General features: G+C 41.4%; 1 protein-coding gene across 1 annotated transcript in view; it reads left to right on the top strand.

The window, feature by feature from the left end:
• dnajc17 (DnaJ (Hsp40) homolog, subfamily C, member 17) overlaps positions 1-9,493 on the top strand; it is an 88,119-nt gene extending 78,626 nt beyond the window's left edge. The window contains exon 11 of the mRNA XM_057858966.1: positions 2,946-9,493. Coding sequence (XP_057714949.1) covers positions 2,946-3,071 — 126 coding nt within the window. The 3' untranslated portion in view covers positions 3,072-9,493. The remainder of the gene's footprint in view (positions 1-2,945) is intronic.
• Positions 9,494-21,213: the final 11,720 nt, after the last annotated feature.

Genomic DNA, 21,213 nt, shown 5'->3' with positions numbered 1-21,213 from the left:
TCACAAATGATTTACAGTTGATCTGACAACTGGTGCGAGGGAAACACAGTAGTCACCTGCACTGCGAGCTGCCACCTGCTGTGTTTGAGACGGAGTATCAGACCGTGAGTGTCTGCGTGTACACTCTACTGACTCACAACACTGGAGATATTCATGATATCATTACAGGCCTGGGGTCAGCTTGGTGTGTGCCGTTTTGAGGCTCAGCCATGTGCTGATGTCACTAGGCTAATCCTCAGCTTGTTTCAATGTGCCTGTGTGTTTTACTGCCATCCTGGCTCTGTGGTGGCCTTGCTCCCGCCTCCCTTGACTTTGCACAGGCCCCCTTGTTTGTGTTTTGTGGTCTCCTACTTACTCTGGGCCTCAGCATCGTAACGACGCACACATGCACGTATATGTGCACGGAAAGTGTTGAGTTAACAGGGTGATGCACTGGCTAAACATGTACATGGTTAATTAGCACCATAGGCAAGGAAACATCATTCATCCTTACAAGAAATGTCTCACGGTGCCTGGAAAACACCTGACTTCCCTGCATAGCCTGGTAATGGAAAGGTCTATCTATGCCAGTACTTCTCAAATAATGGGGCGCGTCCCCCTGGGGAGGCGCAGAGCAATGCCAGGGGGGGCGCATGTGACCTCGGGGAACATGTTTTTTTTTTGCCGTACTGGAATAAAGTGTACTTGCACATCCACTCAGTAGGTGGCAGTGGCACTCTCATTTTCAGAGTGCGCGCAGTATTTATGAACTAAGGAAGAGCACTCAGCACACACAGACAACAGATATGAAGAGCAGTGTGCCACCGCCGTTTTCGAAAGCCGTTTCCCGACCGGACTCACTCACGCAGCGACCCACTGTCTTGTCCGGTTCTCACGTCGCCGCCCGAGAAGTGCCATTTTCGGCTTGGGATCGTCACGACGACCGCCCTCACCTGCGGTTCTACCTCGGCCGCCGTGAATGCGCTTTTTTCGTGCCGTTTGCCTTTTAGCTTTGACTTTTAATACAGTGGGTGATGATGAAAGACTACTGTTTATTCATTCATTCATTTTCCATGCTGTGTCAAAAAATCATTATAGCAGACAGCCAGAAGCCAAATCAATTAAGACACCACTTAAAGACATTAGACCCCAATCTCATTGTTAAGCCGCTTGATTTTTTTCAGTGAAAACGTGCCGAATATTGCCAACAATCGTCCTGCTTTGTCAGTGTTACATCAGTAAACCAGTGAGCATTGTTAGCATGCTCATTGCAAAATAACTCCACACCATTGCAAAGGAGGTAAATACTGTGAGCAGCAAAAATAAAAACTGTCCTGTCCGAGGACACTTTTTTTTTCTTTTATTCAGTTTTGTTTTTTCGGTCAAATTTTTCGGCATATTGTCCTCATGAGTGAATGTTTCTAATCAATTTTAATTTGTTATTATTTACTGATTTTATTACATTTTATTGTTCTGTATCAAATGGTCAAAATGTACCTTGAGTGTATTTTTTAGTTTGGATGTGAATTTTTTTTTTTTTTTTAATTCAGGCAAATTGATGCACGTCAAGTCTTCTCTGTTACAAACAAAACAATGTTAATAAAGTTATACTTTATTATAAGTTGATCTGTTACTTTTTTTCTTTATTAGAAAAAAAGGACACAATGTTAGGCAGATGCGTATTTATAATAGTAATTTTATAGACAAATGATACTGTTTACAGTGGCGGCAGAGAGTTTGGGGGGGGCGCGAAACATTTACGTCTTCTTTGGGGGGGCGTGACAGAAAATAATTGAGAAGCACTGATCTATGCTGACTTGCACACCACCACCGTGGCCGTTAGAGGGCAGGGTGGAGTACACCTAGTTTGCCAAAGGGTTTCCAACAGCTTGCTTGTATACTTGCTTATGTCCTATTTAATTTGAGGATGCAAAAGCTATTTAGTCTATCTAATGGCGTTTGCGTGATATTTCATAGTTACGTGTCAGACAAGGGCTTGAGCTCACATTGCTGGAATGATAATAGCAGCTTTCCTCAATCCAGGGGCCGCATAGTGAGGGGAGTAAGGGGGAACTTCCCCTTACCGACCCACTCCTCTTCCTCAACACTTACCCTCATTCTCTCAGCACATGGATGCTGGAGTTCCCATGATACTTTCCAGATGCCGTAGTCTAGTGAGCGCATTGACAAACTCTTACCTCTCCCCCTTGGATCACTGGAGCTCTCCCCCGGACCTTCACGCACAGACCCACTTGATCTCTCTTGCAGTACAATGTCTCGTTAAAGAGACACTTCTTTGGCCCGCCAGACATTCTAGCTATGAATCATATAAAACCGGCTTTCTATGAGGACACTTGGCCTCCAAACCGTAAAAGAAATTGACAATTATGCTCACATTTACAGTAATTGAATGTCATCTGCAACGTTTTGCCCATCTTTGTGAACTCAGTTGTGCATTTTGCCCAGTTGTGGGACATCTGGTGTGAATGACTGACAATCCTGCCTTTGTTTCGCAGTGACCATTCTCTCTGATTTTTCAATGTGAGGAGAATCTCTTAGTGCCTTTGTCTTAGCAATCAGGCATAAATTGTTAGAGGCCAGGCCACTGCCAGGCCTAATGCATAATGACCTCCGGCAACGGAATTACCCTGTCACACGTTGTCTCCAGGCTGCTGCATGTTCACCCCGCTGTCATGGCGATGGTTAGGGAGATGAGAGCATGCAGAATGGTTGTGAAAGCAAACATACAGTGAACGGTGACAGCGCGGCATCACGTGTCGCCCGGTGATGCTGTTGCTGTGAAACTAAAAAAACAAACGTCTGAGCCAGTAACTTTGTGCTGGTTTTACATTTGCAAAGATATGATAAATGCTGTGAAAAGGATCTAGAGTCAATGGAAAAATAAGCATTTGCTCGATACAGTATAATTTTTTTCCTTTCGTATGTGACAAGTGTTTCTTCTCCAGGGTTCCTTGTCCAATGAACGCGACTACGAGAGTGTAGTGATGATGAAGATGAGGCAGGCTGCTGAGCGACAACGTCTCATTCAGCAAATGCAAAAGGAGGATGAGGAAGAAGGCCTTACGTCCTAGCACCGGAGGACCTGGCTTGGCACCTGCCCGCAGCCAAAAAACAGAACTCTTGTTTTAAACTTTCATTTTTTAATGTGTTGTTTTGTGTCAAATCATGTAAATAAATGATGGCAAATAAATGACCACAGAAAGTTCATCGTTTGAAGTTGCATGCTGTGTTTCTCCTCAAGTGAAATAAGTGCTGTTAGGATACAGAGAGTGTGGTCTCACAGATACTAAGTGGACGAATGCATGAATTGTTATGAATAATGTCTTCAGTTAGCTGTCCCAAGATGTTTGTTTTTGGCAAGTTTTCTTTCTTAGTTGTATTAGAATGTTTGCTGAAATATGGACAATAATACCTGTATACAATATCGTTAAGGTGAATAGGAATGCATTACTTGCGTTAGTTCGATTTGATCATTAAAACCCATTGCAATTTAGTGATTGATGAACCCTTAACGTGATGAAATGAGTATGATTTGGCAAATTGAGGCAACTCCTCATTGTAGTCAGAATCCTTCCACTGTGTCATGCTCATATACACTACTTATCCAGTAACTCAGTGAAAGCAGCTGAGATGTGTAGCTATCCAAGCCACAGTCTGTGACTGTGTAGAAATCATTTCTCCCCCACGAACAAACTCCCAAGCCAACTTTGGAACATTATAGGTAGGACTTTAAAGAAGCCTTGTGGCCTCTTGTGATATGTATATGTATTGTAGAGACCATCCATCATTGTTACATATTAAATACTTTATTCATATCTTTCAAAACTCTTCCCTTAATGTATCCTTTAAAGCAGACATGTCCAAAGTCCAGCCCGGGGCCAAATGCGGCACGTGGACAAATTTCATCCGGCCCCCAGCCTCTGTCATAAAATCAATAACGTCTGGCCCACACACAGACTTAATAAATTGGTCAGCAGTACTGCTACCAGCATATGAAGTAGCTTACACACTAAATGCTGCTCCTCATTTACCCACTAAAAGGCAGCAGCACTCTAAGGAACATTACCCTGTGTGACCCTTTACTCCCAATATTCTAAAACGGTGACAATCAACAAAAACAAGAAAGTTGACTATGCGACGGCCGACGCTTCAAGGATAGTTCGAAATTGGAGTATTTCTTCACTAAAATGCGCAACAACTGTGTCTGCCTCATTTGCAAAGAGACAGTCGCTGTTTTTAAAGAGTTCAGTCTGAGGGGATATTTCCAAACAAGACACGCTGACATGTACGACAAGATTACGGGGAAGATACGTAGCGAGAAATTGAAGCAACTTGAAGCTAGTTTAACTTCGCAGCAGCAATATTTCGCAAGAGCCCGAGAGTCAAAAGAGTACGCCACAAAGGCTAGTTGCGAGATTGTTAAAATTATTAATTTAACAAAAATAATAAAGCAAATGTGACACAAAGAATGGCTTGCTAAAATTTGCTTGAATATATTGTTCTACGTAAATGACGTCAGCCAAGGTCGGCCCACCACATTTTTACTGCACCAAATCTGGCCCCCTTTGCAAAAAGTTTGGACACCCCTGCTTTAAGGAATACATAAGTAAATACACTACCGTTCAAAAGTTTGGGGTCGCTTAGACCCCAGACTTTTGAACAGTCGTGCATCACAATATATCCAATCGCCAAGGTGTTCCATACATATTTCTCTTGTATAAAGTTTTTTTGCTCTCCCCGAACCTGCTAGCAGTTATCCAAATAAGAGGCAATAATGTTCTTGTTTCAAGATACAGAAATTTTCATTCAAAGTACAGTGGTACCTCGACATCCAATCGTTTCGACACACGATCTTTTCGACATCTGACGTAAAATTTCACTCGCCATTTGTTTGTACATCCGACAACATGCTCGAAATATGACGATTTATGACAGCGCCGTAGTTTCTTTGTTTTCCCGCAAGACTGACGCACAGCGGTTTTTGTTGTGAGAGAAATCAACATGGGTTCCAAGAATGTTAGTGCAGGTGGCGAAATAGTGAAAAAGGTGAGGCTTACCATTAAAATTAAGATGGAAATCATAGAATAATATGAGCATGGTGGTCACGTCCGTGAACTGGCCTGACAATATGGCTATAAAATGTCTAGAATCTCGACGGTCCTCCTCCGACCTCCATTCGCCATTCTTTATAACAGGGGTCGGGAACCTATGGCTGGCAAGCCAGATCTGTCCCTTTTGATGGCTGCATCTGGCTCGCAGACAAATCTTGAATTACTTCAAAAATAACAAAAGTTTCAATACACTCCTTTGCGCACTACGCGCAACGATCACCGGTCATATGCTGGCGTTGCGCAGTAATGAGTAGACGTGACTTTTGCCGCATATGTTAACTTTGTTAATGCTCCGACAACACTCGCGCAATTCGCACTAGATATCATCAAATGGCAACCTAGATGTGCTACGTTAGATCCCCCCAAGTCGCATGCCATTGGCTGCGTGAGCCCAGGTGATCATGGGACACGTAGTCCGTGTACTACAACCGGCAAAGAGAAAAGCAGTAATTTTAGTGGGAAAGTGGCAAACATACATGTCGTTGTGGGAAAGTGGCAAACATACATGTCGTTGTGTCTATATTTTTATTTTCCAATCGCATTGGCAGCGCAGATGAGGCAGAGACACTGTTCTAGTGGGGTCGCCGTATTTTGCTGTCGAAAATAGCGGCCGATGTGCGTGAAGTAAACTTCTCTGGTTTTTAGTTTCATTTTGCCCCTTTGTCAGCTAATTTTAGAAACCCTTTTGAGAAGATGGGAAAAAGAAAGTCCTTCACTGAGTTCGCTAAAGAAAAAAATCTACCGATGCATAAACTTGTTTCAGTGTGCGGTGATGGTGCTCCGTGCGTGGTGGGGAAAAACAGGATTCCTGGCGCTTCATGAACATAAGGTTTTTCAATGCCTGCATAAAGCTTAACCCCACCAAATATCAACCAGACTACAAAGCCATCAGCAAAACCATGCAGCACCAGAAGTCGCATTAATGGTAAGAAATACTCATCATTGATTAGCAACAGCATAACAATGTTATTAAAAAGAATTCAGAGACTAACCCAAACCCTTATACTTTAAAAGTGTTAAAATTACATAAAATGCACACATTACTTGTATTTTTAGTTTTAAACATTTTATGGCTCTCACGGAATTACATTTAAAAAATGTGGTGTTCATGGCTCTCTCAGCCAAAAAGGTTCCCGACCCCTGCTTTATAAGTTAAGGTGACAATTAGTATGGTGGTAACATCGTCATGTTTTTAATCAATTATTTCAGAACTTGTACAACACAACATGCCGACTGTCCGCCCCCAGCTGAACAAAGTGAAAGTAAAAACTCATCCCCCACTCTGTCAAGTCTCAAGTCACCCACGTGGTGCGTTCAGGTACACCATGCAAAATACATTTGCCATATTAACACCCGATTTGTTACATTATTACAGGTCCAGTATTATTACTATTATCATATTATTATTCCGATTTTTATTCATAAATATTTGTTTTGCTCTGTGTAATTGCTATTTGCAATAGTGCCAGCCGAATTTATTAAGAATTTAGTGTCGGTTTTCAGGCTGTGGAACGAATTAATGGGATTGTAATGTATTCTTATGGGAAAATCCTGCTCGACATACGACCATTTTGTCTTACAGAGGTACCACTGTACTGTACTATCTGCAATTATACAATGAGAAATCCATACACAGCTACAATGAAATGGGACATTCTATTTTCATTAGGGATGTACTGAAAGCAAAATTCTTGGCAAAAACCGAATGCAGGTATTCACTGGGTTACGACCAGTGCTGTTAATCTTACTTAAAACATTTTTTTTTTTAAAGTAATTAATTACAGTTACAAATTACTTTTCCCAGAAAGTAATTGAGTTAGTAACTCAGTTATGAATGTGATATTAATGAGTTACTTGGCAAAGTAACTGGTTTTACTTTTCATGTTTTTTTTTCCATTCAAAAAAAAAAAAAAAACAGTTACACCATGTGAAGTTCGAATGGTTTTTGGGACAATCACCCTAGCCCAATTTTTTTACCCTAAACCTAACTAGCCACAGGGGTATTGTGGATATTGCGATAATTAGATAGTAACCTTTGCTGTTTTTGGAAGTCATTTAACGTAGTGAATCGACCATTAAAGTTGTTAAAATTGCTCCCGTTACTGCATTTGTTTCCTTCTGTCTACTTTCTTCATGTGAAAGTTTTAAAACTGTTTCATCATTTAAAGATTCAAGTCAAGATTTTGCCGATTTAGGAGTATTTTAGATAAAAAGTTACTTAAGTTTGCTAGGAAGGTTCTCTACAACAGAGCCTTTCTGAGAAGTCTACTGCTTTAAGATGGCGGCTGTTTACGAACGCCGGCAAGTGTATCATTTCGCATCTACTTCTCTATACATTTGCTAACACCGCCGAGTCTGTCATTTCGCATCTAGTTCATATAAATGTGATATCTAGTGTAGCATTATGTGGGCGTAGTTTGTAGGCTATCAGCAACAGTCAGGTATTATTGGAGCCACCTAGCCTAGCATCGTGTTTGTAACGACGTCACAACTCCCTCTTTCCCACTCCCGCTCTTCTCTCTCCGTATCTTGCAGACTTCTCTCGTGTCGTTCAACCAACGTAGTAACGCAAAGTAACGCACGCCTTTACATCCCCAGTAACGGTAACGGCGTTGCAAAGATGTATAGAGTATAACGGCGTTATACTCTAATGCTGTTATTAACAACACTGGTTACGACGTACCCGACTTGCGTGATTACGACTTTACGACGCTGGAGTCTTTTTTTTTTTTTTTTTTTTTTTGTAAATGTTGACTTTTGTTCTGTGGTGCATGCTTTTATCTTGGCGGAGGAAGGGTAGAGCAGGTAGTTATAATGGCACGCAAGTAAGAGCGCACGGGCACGCGCACACACTTGCAAGAGCGCATTCGTTGCATGTTGAAGCAGCGCAGCCGAGTGAGAGAGGGGAAAGCCCGCAAGCCTGCACGCACATTTGTTGCTTGTGAAGCATCTACAGAGGCAGCACCTGTATATAACACCTTTTTTCCTGTTTATTGTGGTCAAATACTGTGGTTGTTTTTGATGATGTGCGGACGCTGATAGATTCAAATCATTTGTGTGTTTTTTTTTATTTTTTATTGCTGTATCAGCAGCTAGTTACAAACGCAAATTTCAATTGCTGTTATTGAAGATGAAACTGATTTAACCGGCCACTTTATTAGGTACACCATGCTAGTAACGGGTTGGACCCCCTTTTGCCTTCAGAACTGCCTCAATTCTTCGTGGCATATATTCAACAAGGTGCTGGAAGCATTCCTCAGAGAGTTTGGTCCATATTGACATGATGGCATCACACAGTTGGTGCAGATTTGTCGGCTGCACATCCATGATGCGAATCTCCCGTTCCACCACATCCCAAAAATGCTCTATTGGATTGAGATCTGGTGACTGTGGAGGCCATTTGAGTACAGTGAACTCATTGTCATGTTCAAGAAACCAGTCCGAGATGATTCCAGCTTTATGACATGGCACATTATCCTGCTGAAAGTAGCCATCAGAAGTTGGGTACATTGTGGTCATAAAGGGATGGACATGGTCAGCAACAATACTCAGGTAGGCTGTGGCGTTTCAACGATGCTCAATTGGTACCAAGGGGCTCAAAGAGTGCCAAGAAAATATTCCCCACACCATTACACCACCACCACCACCAACCTGAACCGTTGATACAAGGCAGGATGGATCCATGCTTTCATGTTGTTGACGCCAAATTCTGACCCTACCATCCGAATGTCGCAGCAGAAATCGAGACTCATCAGACCAGGCAACATTTTTCCAATCTTCTATTGTCCAATTTCGATGAGCTTGTGCAAATTGTAGCCTCAGTTTTCTGGTCTTAGCTGCAAGGAGTGGCATCCGGCGTGGTCTTCTGCTGCTGTAGCCCATCTGCCTCAAAGTTCAACGTACTGTGCATTCAGAGATGCTCTTCTGCCTAACTTGGTTGTAACGGGTGGTTATTTGAGTCACTGTTGCCTTTCTTTCTATCAGCTCGAACCAGTCTGGCCATTCTCCTCTGACCTCTGGCATCAACAAGGCATTTTCGCCCACAGAACTGCCACTCACTGGATATTTTTTCTTTTTCGGACCATTCTCTTTAAACCCTAGAGATGGTTGTGCGTGAAAATCCCAGTAGATCAGCAGTTTCTGAAATACTCAGACCAGCCCTTCTGGCACCAACAGCCATGCCACGTTCAAAGTCACTCAAATCACCTTTCTTCCCCATACTGATGCTCGGTTTGAACTGCAGGAGATTGTCTTAAACCATGTCTACATGCCTAAATGCACTGAGTTGCCGCCATGTGATTGGCTGATTAGAAATTAAGTGTTAACGAGCAGTTAGACAGGTGTACCTAATAAAGTGGCCGGTGAGTGTATATTTCAGTTACATTCTGCAAGTGTTGATGTCATTAGCATCTGAATAAAGTCAGCAAACCACACACGTCTGACATCGTCATTTCGGATCTTAGGTCCTTGTCTAGCTAGGACTCGTAACGTCTTGGAGGGGACAGTACAATGACGTATAATACATGTTTCTGGATAGTTATTTTGAGATTTGGGTGAGTATTTAGCGGTACTAAAAGGGTTCATTCCGATTTGCCTGGAAATTCAGATTATGTCCCAGCATAGGAACGGAAGTCGTTTTTTAACCCGGGAAGTACTTGTATTGGAAACACCTGGCTGAAAAACGGAAAACCGAAAGGCCGGAAAATACACATGCACATAATTCATTTTTTATTTATTTTAAAAACTATTTTATTTCATTATTTTCTGATTAATGCCCTTTGCCTTGGCATTGGTTCTGCAACCCCAGAGGAACGAGAAATTTAATTTGAAAGATGCCAATTTTAAAACCCGATGCGAGGGTGTGTTCCTGGCGACAGTGAGTGTTTCGTTGCAAGCTCTGAACACGTCCTATAGCAAAAGTGCTGGCGTCGTCATAGTATTCTGTTTGCACAAGTCCCGCCCCATGAAACCTTGAAAATGCGCTTTCTTGGAGGTTTAAGACACTCGAATAAAGGCTCTCACACCTCCAATTGCTAAGATAAATGAGATCTCGATGTACATTTGTGTGGAACTGTAGTTCACAACAACAAAAAAAAAACGATTCCGTTCTCGCCGAAACAAGTAAAGCTCTTTACAAGGCTAATACAATCCCTCCTACCCCTTAAAATAAGACTGTGTTTTCTTGTGACAAGTGAGATCGATCGAGAGCCAGGCGAGAGGGCCTAGTTCTAGCTGTGACAAAGCTGAGCGAAGTCGCTCCCAGCCAAATTAAACAGCGAGCAGAGGGGTGTGCGGAATTCTCAGGAAAAAAAATGTGACGAAAAGAGGAAGTGGTCGTGCTATAAACGTATTGTACTAAACCACAGTAAATGCAAATGTATCAATTTAAATACCATTTGTACTGTTTGCCTGATTAAAGTCCAATACTCACGCCCAGGCTCAAATGCACTGTACTCGATGTGGTGCAGGACATCAATGGAAAGCAACTTCAGAACATGCGTGGAACCGTGATGAAGTAAATTTATAATATTTTCCTTAATTTAATCATTTACATATTTCTTTAAAACCTCAAAATAAATAAAAGTCAAAATCCTGCAGAAAATATTTTATACTAGCACAATTGCTTTCCCATGTCTATGCGCTAAGAATGATGCGCCAAAATAAAATATTGTTTTACACTGCACAGTCGTACTGATGAACTGCACTTTATATGAGACTACCCTTGTCTGGAGTTTAAACATCCAACCAGCAAAGACTCCAAGAAAATAACTGCTCCTGGCCAAGAGATTTTCTGGCATAGAATTGTCCATAAAACCCCAACACTACTGCCTAGTCATAAATGCCTAAGCCGTATTGCTTATCTTGTCTGACTGCGAGAAAAGTCCAAAATTCATGTATAAATCTACATTTAAAAAAAAAGCGTGATTTTAAAGACTATTTACAAAATGTTGGTATATAGTGGTACCTCTACTTACGTACGTCTCTACAAATGTTATTTTCAGGTTATGACACGTTAAAAAGGGAAAATATTGTGTCTTGTTAAGACAGGAATTTCCCGTCTTTCCTTGTCTGTCTTCGTCTTTCCTTCGGGTAAAATTCCACACTCTGAAACTGTCAATGATTTTTTGATGATGATGACAATGACAATAAATTCATTCAAATTCATTCAAAAATTTTAGGTTACGAAAGTAAAAAATACTTTGCATTACTGTAAAAGATACGTATGTACTTCTTGCTTTCTGCTTTAAATGTTGTGCATTAAGATTCTGATGCTCTATTGCTCATAAGATTTCCCATCATGCCTTTGTAATGGGATTCTGCTCTCCTTTTGGCCTATTGTTGATGACGTTTCAATTTGGGTGTCGCAGTATTATGACGTGCACAGGTGCAACGTTGCATTGTTGATATATCGGGTCAATGTCTGAGACAAATTAGCACAAGGCTCCTCGTGTTTTTGTCTCATGAAGAGATATACGATAGGCACCATCGATCTCGTGACAGAGGACATTGCCTCACTTCAAAGGTAAGATATATTGTTTTCTTTGCATTTTGTTCCACTATCTACTTCATTACAGGCATTCACGGTTAGGTCAGGTATATGCAGGGGTGAAAGTGGGCGGGAACGGTCAGGAACGCAGTTCCGGTATAAGATTCAGGGCCGGAACGCAGTTCTGGTATAAAATTCAGTGCCGTAATGCTGTTCCGGTATACGGTGCTTTGATTCCGAAAATATGACGGCAACTGTCAAAACGCTATGTAAAAAAAAGATCAGATCAGAGTTACATACACAAGTGTTAACAACAAGCATAATAAAGTGCTTGTGTAGCGTAATCCGTTTCCACCGATATTTTTTATTTATTTTATTCCACAGATGGCATGGAGGTTTCACCAGCTGCTGCAGTTATCGGAGTCTGACTATGACAAGTTATGTCAATGTGCGAATGCACACAGCAAAGCAAAATGCCTGGACTCGTTTATCCGTTCAATTGGCTGACATACTGACATGTGATCACCAGAGATAATTAGCTCTGATAGGTCCAAATGTGCATGTTTTCTGAAACAGCAAAAAAAAAAAAAAAAAAAAGGGAAATGCAACAGAAAATGGATCAAATCTTTAAGAGCAAGGAAAGAGTTAAGGTGGCTTATTTATCATATTTAGTTTTATTTGCTCTGATGGGGAGGTTCAGAACATCTTAGCTGTCAATGTGCACTTTGGACTTATATTTGTTCATTTAGGCCACTTAATCATTTCCTTATGATTTAAAAAAGTCAATGTTTGCGGGATCTTCAAAATATATTCCATTTCACTCTGCATAATATAAGTCATTTGTACTTATTTTTCTGAATGTATGTTACTTTTATCTTTATTGTTAAAAAACACAACAAAAAGTAAATGTTATACATTATCTTCAATTTTAATATACATCCTATGTTCTCAAGTAGTTAAAATTGAGATTTGGCATTTAGTATGTGAGGAAATGAGGGAAAATAAAAATTAGGAGATGGAGGTTGGGGTTATAGCTGTTTTTGTTAACTTTTATTTTGCAAATCATCGAAAAAATAGAATTTTGAATGACAATCAGTTTTTTTTATGTGTTATAGAAATAACTGACCAAAACAGTTTTCTTTGCATTTCAGTAATTTTGACCCCCCCCCCCCCTCCAAACATAAAAACATTTTAAAAAAAACAACAACAAATAAATAACATTCCTGGCTACGTGGCGACCTTCACGTTGGGGAGGTCCGGCAAGAAATTCTAACCACTTTCACCCCTGGGTATATGGGATGATACAAATGTGTTTGGCTGTTGTTTTATTCCAGTTTTACTCCAATAATAAAAGTTTAAGGTAGCGTGTCAGTAGTGCTAGGAACGGAATAGGGCATTTACATGTAAAACGTGTCACTATTTACGAAATTTTCGGGTTACGAGACTACTTCTAGAACCAATTAATGTCGTAAGTAGATGTACCACTGTACTATTGGATGAGCACTCTGATGACTGCACGAATTTTCTCTCTCAAATGTAGTAAATGGTGTTATACTTATATTAGGGGAAACTACTGTACCACTGAGCCACGCCACCCTGTGATACCTAAACAAAAGTACGAGACATTTTTTGATTAGAGGTTTGAATTTTAGGGCTAACCAATAACTGCCATCAATTAAACATGCTTCTACACTAAATATGATACTTTGACTCAAATGCACTCCAACAATGCTTAAATAAATGACACATGCACAATGCAATGTTTCATTGTTTAGAAAGTCTCACAAATCCAACCATTTGCAGCATTACTGACTGAAACCTGACGCTATTTAGTAATACCAAACCTCTCATGTAATTACATGTTAAATTGAAACATTACTCTTACAAATATGACAATAATTGAGCAATGATACAACTTTTTCAAGACTTTTTGACACAGCTTTTATCATTAGATTGTTATTGTGCAGCTGTCACTAAAGTTGTCACTAGTCAAAATCTCTTTTAAAAGTCATAAAACAGTCTTATTTTGCTTTTATTTTAAGCTTTTATGGCGTAAGTGAGCCTTCATGGTTGCTTTTTCTGCAGACATTGCGTTATTTAGGAGCCACATGGAAGCTTCACAGCATCCAACTTCTCCCTGTGACTCCCACCTCTGCTCTGCAGCTTTGTTACACAATGTCCAGCTGTGGAACATGGCGGTGGGGTGGAAGACATCTGTTCTTCTCCTCCTGCAATATCCCTTCATCACATGGGTTTATTTATTTGCTGGCTTTTTTGAACAACAGAAAAAGAGTCCACACACACAAAAAGACACACAAATCTTTTCAAATGACGACAGAGGAAATGCAATTACAGGAAACCGATTCACCACCAGACCTGCTCTGAGCCCACGGTGGCTTGCATGCGAACCAGGATGGTTTGATCTGCCCAACATCTACTTTCGCTTTGACTCCTTCATGCTGTTTCTAATGAAAACCCCATGTTTGTGTCTGCACACAATATTGATTGATTGATTGATTGATTAATTTATTTCGAGCAGTAATAACAAAAACAGCAAGAATAGGGGAAAACAATAACAATAGTACATGATGATTTTAACAAAAATTAATAACAAATACATACAGTACATACGTAGCTCGAAAAGGAGTGGGAAGAAGCAGAGCTTTTTTTTTGGGTCCCACCCCCAAATTACTCCCCAAAAATTCAATGTAAATACAGTCACTTCCCAAAAATCGTCATCATCATTGCACTATCACCACCACCATCACTACCACCGCCATCATCGTCGTCATTACCGCCGTCCCCATATATGAATTGTACATTTAAAATCAAAATATATGTAATGACAGCTTTACTGGTGCCAGTGGTGATATATAGTTGCAGTGATAACACAATATATCAGTAGTAATAAGTAACTATAGCATATGTAATAATTATATATACAGTATATACCCAAAATATTTAGAGACCACTTTCTGTGTATTTTGACCAGACCTGATGTTTATAGAACAATTTGAATCTCTGAATACTTTGACACTGCTTAAATTTTAAATCCAGACTGTTCCAGAGTTTTACCCCACATACAGACATACAGAATCCTTTACGAGTACTGCGAAATTTTGGTATTGAGAAGTTGTGAAATCCTCTCAAATTATGAGATTGCTCTCGCACTGTAAAAATGGATTGTAAGTTTAAGGGTAATATTTTATGGAAGGCTTTAAATAAGAATATAGATGTGTAATATTTTACAAGATCATTGAATTTTAACAGTTTGGATTGAGTAAATAAATTATGGGTGTGAGCTAAAAATCCCACTTTATGTATGATCCGGATTGCTCGTTTCTGTAATATGACTAACGGATTTAATGCACTTTTGTAGTATATTAATATTAATAACGATTATAACAAAACATAATAACCATCAGTTAAGTAAGCAGGTGATATGACTGCTGTTGGTGATGTGTATAACCACAATGGCCTGCACAGTGCACACTAGGGATGTGGCAAAATATCGAAATAGTGATATATCGTGATACTTTGTATCCCAAAAGGTTATCGATATGCTCCTGCCAAGAATCGAGATATCGCTTTGAAAAGGTTTCAATGTCTAAAAAAAAATAAATAAAAATGAACCAACAAGTTGCTACCAAAATTTTCCACTATAATAGTGTAGGGCTGCAGCTATCGATTATTTTAGTAGTCGATTAATCGATGAACCATTAGTTCGAATAATCAATGTAATTGGATAAGGAACATGAAAAATAAATTACCTGAGCTGAGCCTCAAACAGTATAATCAATAAATAAATGAGGATCTATGTACAACAAAAGAACAATTAGCTAACTTACATAGCAAAAGTCCACTAGTTTAAATGCTATAAAATGCTTACTTTTTTACAATGCGATTAATAAATGGTTCAGACACGTATTCCCACAAAAATAGGCTTGATATGCCTATAAACTAAATTACGAATGCATTTAAAAAAACATAGCTCAAACAAAAACTTAGCTTATGTTGGTCTTAACAGGGAGCACCTGGATTCAGCCATGTGAAATGAGGCAGACTAGAAGGCAGTGCATCCACCCAAATCAATAAAACTAAATGCAAACACTTTCAAAATAAACTATTACAACGCCATTTAAATTAAACGAATACTCGAAGCAGCAAAATTGAATTCGAATCTTTTTTTCTAATCGAATACTCGAGTTAATCGATTAATCGTTGCAGCACTATAATAGTGTCTCGGTTAATTCTAAGGCTGCATTGACGGTGTTCGACGCCCAATCCATTTAGACTGGGAACGTTCGTTCATTCGAAACCAGAGCATTCAGTCATTCTGTCCGATTTTCATGGCATTTACAGGTCGCTTGCTTTTCATTTTAGGGCATTTACAGGTCATTTTCTGTTGAGTTTCAGTCACTGCCTATTCATTTGTGTGATTCCCAGGTCATTTCCTGTTCTGTAACTCAAAATAAACAGGAAGAGACCCATAAAATACCCCAAAATAAACAGGAAGTAACTGAAAATGAACAGGTAAATGACCTTAAAAGGCCCAAAATTACCTCATTGCCTGGCATTGGCTGCCACTACCGGCCATAGACGTTAAAGGAGAGAATGAATGGGGCCACGTATCAAGAGATTTTGAGTGAAAATCTCCTTCCATCAGCAAGGGCATTGAAGATGAGATGTGGCTGGCTCTTTCAGCATGACAATGATCCCAAACACACACCCAGGGCAACAAAGGAGTGGCTTCGCATGAAGCATTTCAAGGTCCTGGAGTGGCCTAGCCAGTCTCCAGGTCTCAACCCCATAGAAAATCTGCGGAGGGAGTTGAAAGTCCGTGTTGCCCAATGACAGCCCCAAAACATCACTGCTCTAGAGGAGATCTGCATGGAGGAATGGGTCAAAATACCAGCAACAATGTGTGAAAAGCTTGTGAAGAGTTACAGAAAATGTTTGGCCTCCGTATTGCCAACAAAGGGTACATAACAAAGTATTGAGATGAACATTTGGTATTGACCACATACTTAAACGTATTGAGATGAACATTCGGTATTGACCACATACTCATTTTCTACCATGATTTGCAAACAACTTCTTTAAAAATCAAGCAATGTGGATTTTCTGCCCCCCCCCCCCCCATATTCTGTCCTCATGGTTGAGGTTTACCCATGTTGACAATTACAGGCCTTTCTAATATTTTCAAGTGGGAGAACTTGCACAATTAGTGGTTGACTAAATACTTATTTGCCCCACTGTATCAGTTCCAGTCCATACATTTAAAAATATACATTCTTATTCAACATGTATACAATCCCACAATACAACCCTACATGTTACCTATACACAAGTGTCGCAAAAGCTCAGTCCATAAATCAAGCCCAGAAAACATAAATAAATAACCCGGATATCCCATATCACAATAATCACAACACCCTAGTTGTTATCCATCTCTCTCATCCTTATATTTTTTGAAAATCGTATCTTTATACAGGTTTTGAGATTGTCCCATATTTTTACATTCTTTTAAATCCACACTAAATTTCTTCAGTAGTCCCACCCTATAAAATATCGTATTTCGAGCATGTCGTCAAATGTCGAGACAAATGATGAGCCAAATTATACTTGGATGTCGAAAGGATCGTATGTCGAAGCACCACTATACTACACGGGGACGAAATATCGCCCAGCTCTAGTCGCCATACCTGTGATGTAGTGTCCACAGATCAATTTTTGAAAGACTTAAACATTCACAAAACACCATATCCTTGAATCTACACAAACGCTTGTCAAAAAATGCATTGCTTGACATTTCAGCTTGATACAAAATATGCCAGAATTTCTACAATTTTGAGTCCATTTTGCCCACTCTTTATAGTAATGTTTAGTAATTGGCTGCCATATATTTGCGATTTGGCTTCTTTTACCTGAATTTACCAACTCTTGAAAGGTTCCATCTGATCTGTTCAGTTCTTTATTGTGCAATGGTACCTCTACTTGCATTAATTGGTTCTGGAAGTAGTCTCGTGACCCAAAAATTTTGTAAATAGAGACGTTTTACATGTAAATGGCCTAATCCGTTCCAAGCACTACTGACACACCACATTAAATGTTATATTTGGGGTAAAACCGGAATAAAACAACAGCCAAACAAATTTGAATCATTCCATATACCTTACCCAACCGATAATAGTAGTAATGAAGTGGATAATAGAACAAAATGCAAAGAAAAAAAATTATATCTCACCTTTCGAGTGAGGCAATGTCATCTTTCACGAGATAGATGATGCCTATCGCCTATCTCACTCATCGTGACACAAAAGCACAAGGAGACTTATGCTCTAATGTGCTACTAATGTAATGAACCATCTGTGGGCTTAAAAAAACTGTGGGATAAAAACACAAGGAGCCTTGCGCTCTTTTGGCTCAGACGTTGACCTGCAATAACAACACCGTCGTGCCTGTGCACGTCATCATATGGTGACACCCAGACTGAAACATCATCAGGAATAGGCCAATAGGAGAGCAGAATCCCAATATGGAGGCATGATGGGAAATATTATGACCAAAGGGGGAACCAGGATCTTATAGCGTGACATTAAAAGCAGAAAGTATATACGAATCTTTTACATTATTGTGAAGTATTTTTGCCTCTCGTAACCTGGTTTCTTTCTTAACAAGAGGCAATATTTTCCCGTTTAAACGTGTTTTAACCTGAAAATAATGCTTTTAGAGATGTTCGTAAGTAGTAGTTCCACTGTAAATGGTTCCTAGTGGATTGTCAATCATGAATACCAAGTAGGGGTGGGAACCCCTGGTTACCTCACGATATGATACAATTTGCGATACAAAACTCACAATAACAATGATCTCACGATATGGCGATTATCGATACATTAGTCAGGAAATCTTTCTAGCATATTCTACAAAACAACTTATAAAAAGAAAAACAAGCTATTGTTATCCTTCTATTGTGAGTTTATCTCTAGTTGACGTGCAATCCATCCAATCAATCCAACGAATGTTCATTCGCTGCCACCCTCCAGGTTCAAATGGATCGGACGTCTCTTTTTTTTTTTTTTTTTTTTTTTTTTTTTTTTTTTTTTTTTTTTTTTTTTTTTTTTTTTTTAAACCTGTCCTGTTCAGCTGTTTGACACAGAGAATGGAAGTCTAAGTGCCCGGATTCTGAACAGTTTTAATGTTTCACATTGAGAGTCTGACATACTCCCATTGTGATCATTCAAAATACCTTTTTATTATGACAAAGCAGCGAACAGGAAGGGATTATGGGGGGACAGAAGAAAAGAAATACAAGAGAAGAAAGAAAAGAAACACATACACAAACAACAACAAGAAATACATTGAACATCTAAACTAGTTACTAATATGCTGGTGCTATCGTCAGCGAGATGTATTTCCGGTTTACACCATGTGGGGGCCTATTGGCCAGTGAAAGAGGAGAATGGGGGTGGGGGTGTCTATAAGACTATAAACTAAGTGATTGAAAGGGGTAGAGTGTACACAAATCAGTTCTGTGATCTAGAACCCAGTAATCGTGTGAATCTCTTATGAGTGAAAGCCCGTTGGCGACCAACCCTACGCCGCCGCATCGCCAATCCCGGCACCGGAACCCCCAACCCGAGCATGCCCTACCACATCCAGCAGCACGCAAGCCCCACCGGGCGCGCGACAGCCACGCAGACGGGCGGAGAGACCGCGCGGGCACCAACCCAGGGCCACGGCCCACACCCAGCCAGCCCGGGGAGGGAGGGCGGGCGGGGGGGCGGGGGGATCCATGCGCAGCCCATCCCTCCTCCAACCGCCCAGCAAAGGAGCCACCGTCACCCCCCCCCGGGACCCAGGGTGGTCCCCCGGGCCACCCGCGCGCCCATCAACCGGCCTTCAGGGATGGCAGGAGGGGACGCATCACCAACCCCACGCCTACACCCACCCCCGCCCGCCCACCCGGACCACGAGCCACAGCCCCCCAACCGGCACGGCACGCCACGGGACCCCCAGCGGCCCACCAAGCCCCAGGCAAGGCAGGGTCCCCCGCCGGTGCAGGCGACACCCCGCTGATACACCGGCGCCCAGCCAGCGACCCGCGACGGAGCGCAGGGCGGACGCCCAGCCAGAGAAGAGAGGGGAAGGCGGAGGCAGGAGAACGCCCAGGGACTGCCATGGGGCGACGCAAGATCGGAGACCCGACCCCCCAACCCACTCCCGCGGCCGGCAGCCGAGGCAGAGGGGAGGCCACACCCCGGGAGCCACGCCATATAGAAAAAGTGTGGGACCCACCTACCACCCTATTACTGTGGCTGCCAGGTTCCCGACTGGCAGCCATCACCCAGCACCGTGATGGGGGTGTGAGGGGAGGGTAGTGCAATGTATGCATTAAAATAGGAGAGCTTGGCTTGGGGCAGTGGGACCGCAGCATGGAGTTTCTGTCCAGCCGCCCGTCCCACCGCCCTTTGCCAGAGCTCTCCTGTGGAGTATGATGTGTGTGGTGCATTTAAAAAAGGTGCAGGGATGGCGGGGCCTGTGGTGAGGAGGCAGCCGTGAGGCCCCCCCCCCCCCCAGCAGGTCCCAACCATCCCACAACCTTGGTGTGTGGTGCATTAAAAACAGGGGGGAGTCGGGCTGGGACTGTAAAGCCCCGTCCCAACTCTCCCCGGAGAAATGTATGAGCATGTAAGTGCCAGGGTGAAAAATATTTACAGTGCCGAAGTGAGAAGTGCGTGAGTTAAGAGGCAGGCTCCCGCGGGCGTGGCCCCGTCCACCAGAACCACCGGCCCCAGGGCGGAAGAAGCGTCAGGGCCCCGATCAATCCCCGCCCCAGAACACCCACGGCGCCTCCGCGACCGCCCACCCCCCTCGGACGTCTCTGACGGTCAATGGCAACCAATGAGTTTAATTTTGGGGTATTTTAGGCCACTTTCTCTCGATTTTAAGTCACTTCCTGTTGATTTTGGTGCATTTCAGGGTCACTTCTTGCTGATTTTGGGGCATTTATGGGTCACGTCCTGTTGATTTTGGGTTTTAGAACAGGAAGTAACACGGGAATCTTCTCAAATGAATTGCCAGTGACTCAAACTCAACAGGAAAAGACCTGTAAATGTCCTAAAATGAACAAAAAGTGGCCTGTAAACGCCCTCAAAAATCGGATAGACTGACTGCGAACGCTCTGGTTTCAAATGAACGAAAGTTCATTCACCCCTCTCAGTCAAAATGGCAACCATAGAGTTAACAGAGACATTATTGTGGTGGAAAACTTTATAGGAACTTGTTGCTGTTCCTTTTTTAATTTTTTTATTTTGAAAACCAAAAACTCTGACACCTTTAAAAAAACAAAAAAAAAACACATCGATTCTTAGCAGGAGCATATCGATAACCTTTTGGGATATTAGTATCACGATATATGAACATTTTGATATTTTGTTACGCCGATAATAATACCAAGTATAAAAACAATTTAAAAAGATTTTAATATATAATGAACATTAAGTTTTAGCATAAGAATGTCCATATGTGCACTAGGACACCCTAGGCTGCAGTTTGATGATCGGTTAAAGAGCTCTCAACCGTTCACTACCATGTCTGATCTGGTAGACCAAA

This window comes from Corythoichthys intestinalis, chromosome 15 (assembly GCF_030265065.1).
Source record: "Corythoichthys intestinalis isolate RoL2023-P3 chromosome 15, ASM3026506v1, whole genome shotgun sequence".
NCBI lineage: Eukaryota > Metazoa > Chordata > Actinopteri > Syngnathiformes > Syngnathidae > Corythoichthys > Corythoichthys intestinalis.
The sequence above is the reverse complement of the archived record's forward strand: the minus strand, read 5'-3'. Positions and strand labels throughout refer to the sequence as shown.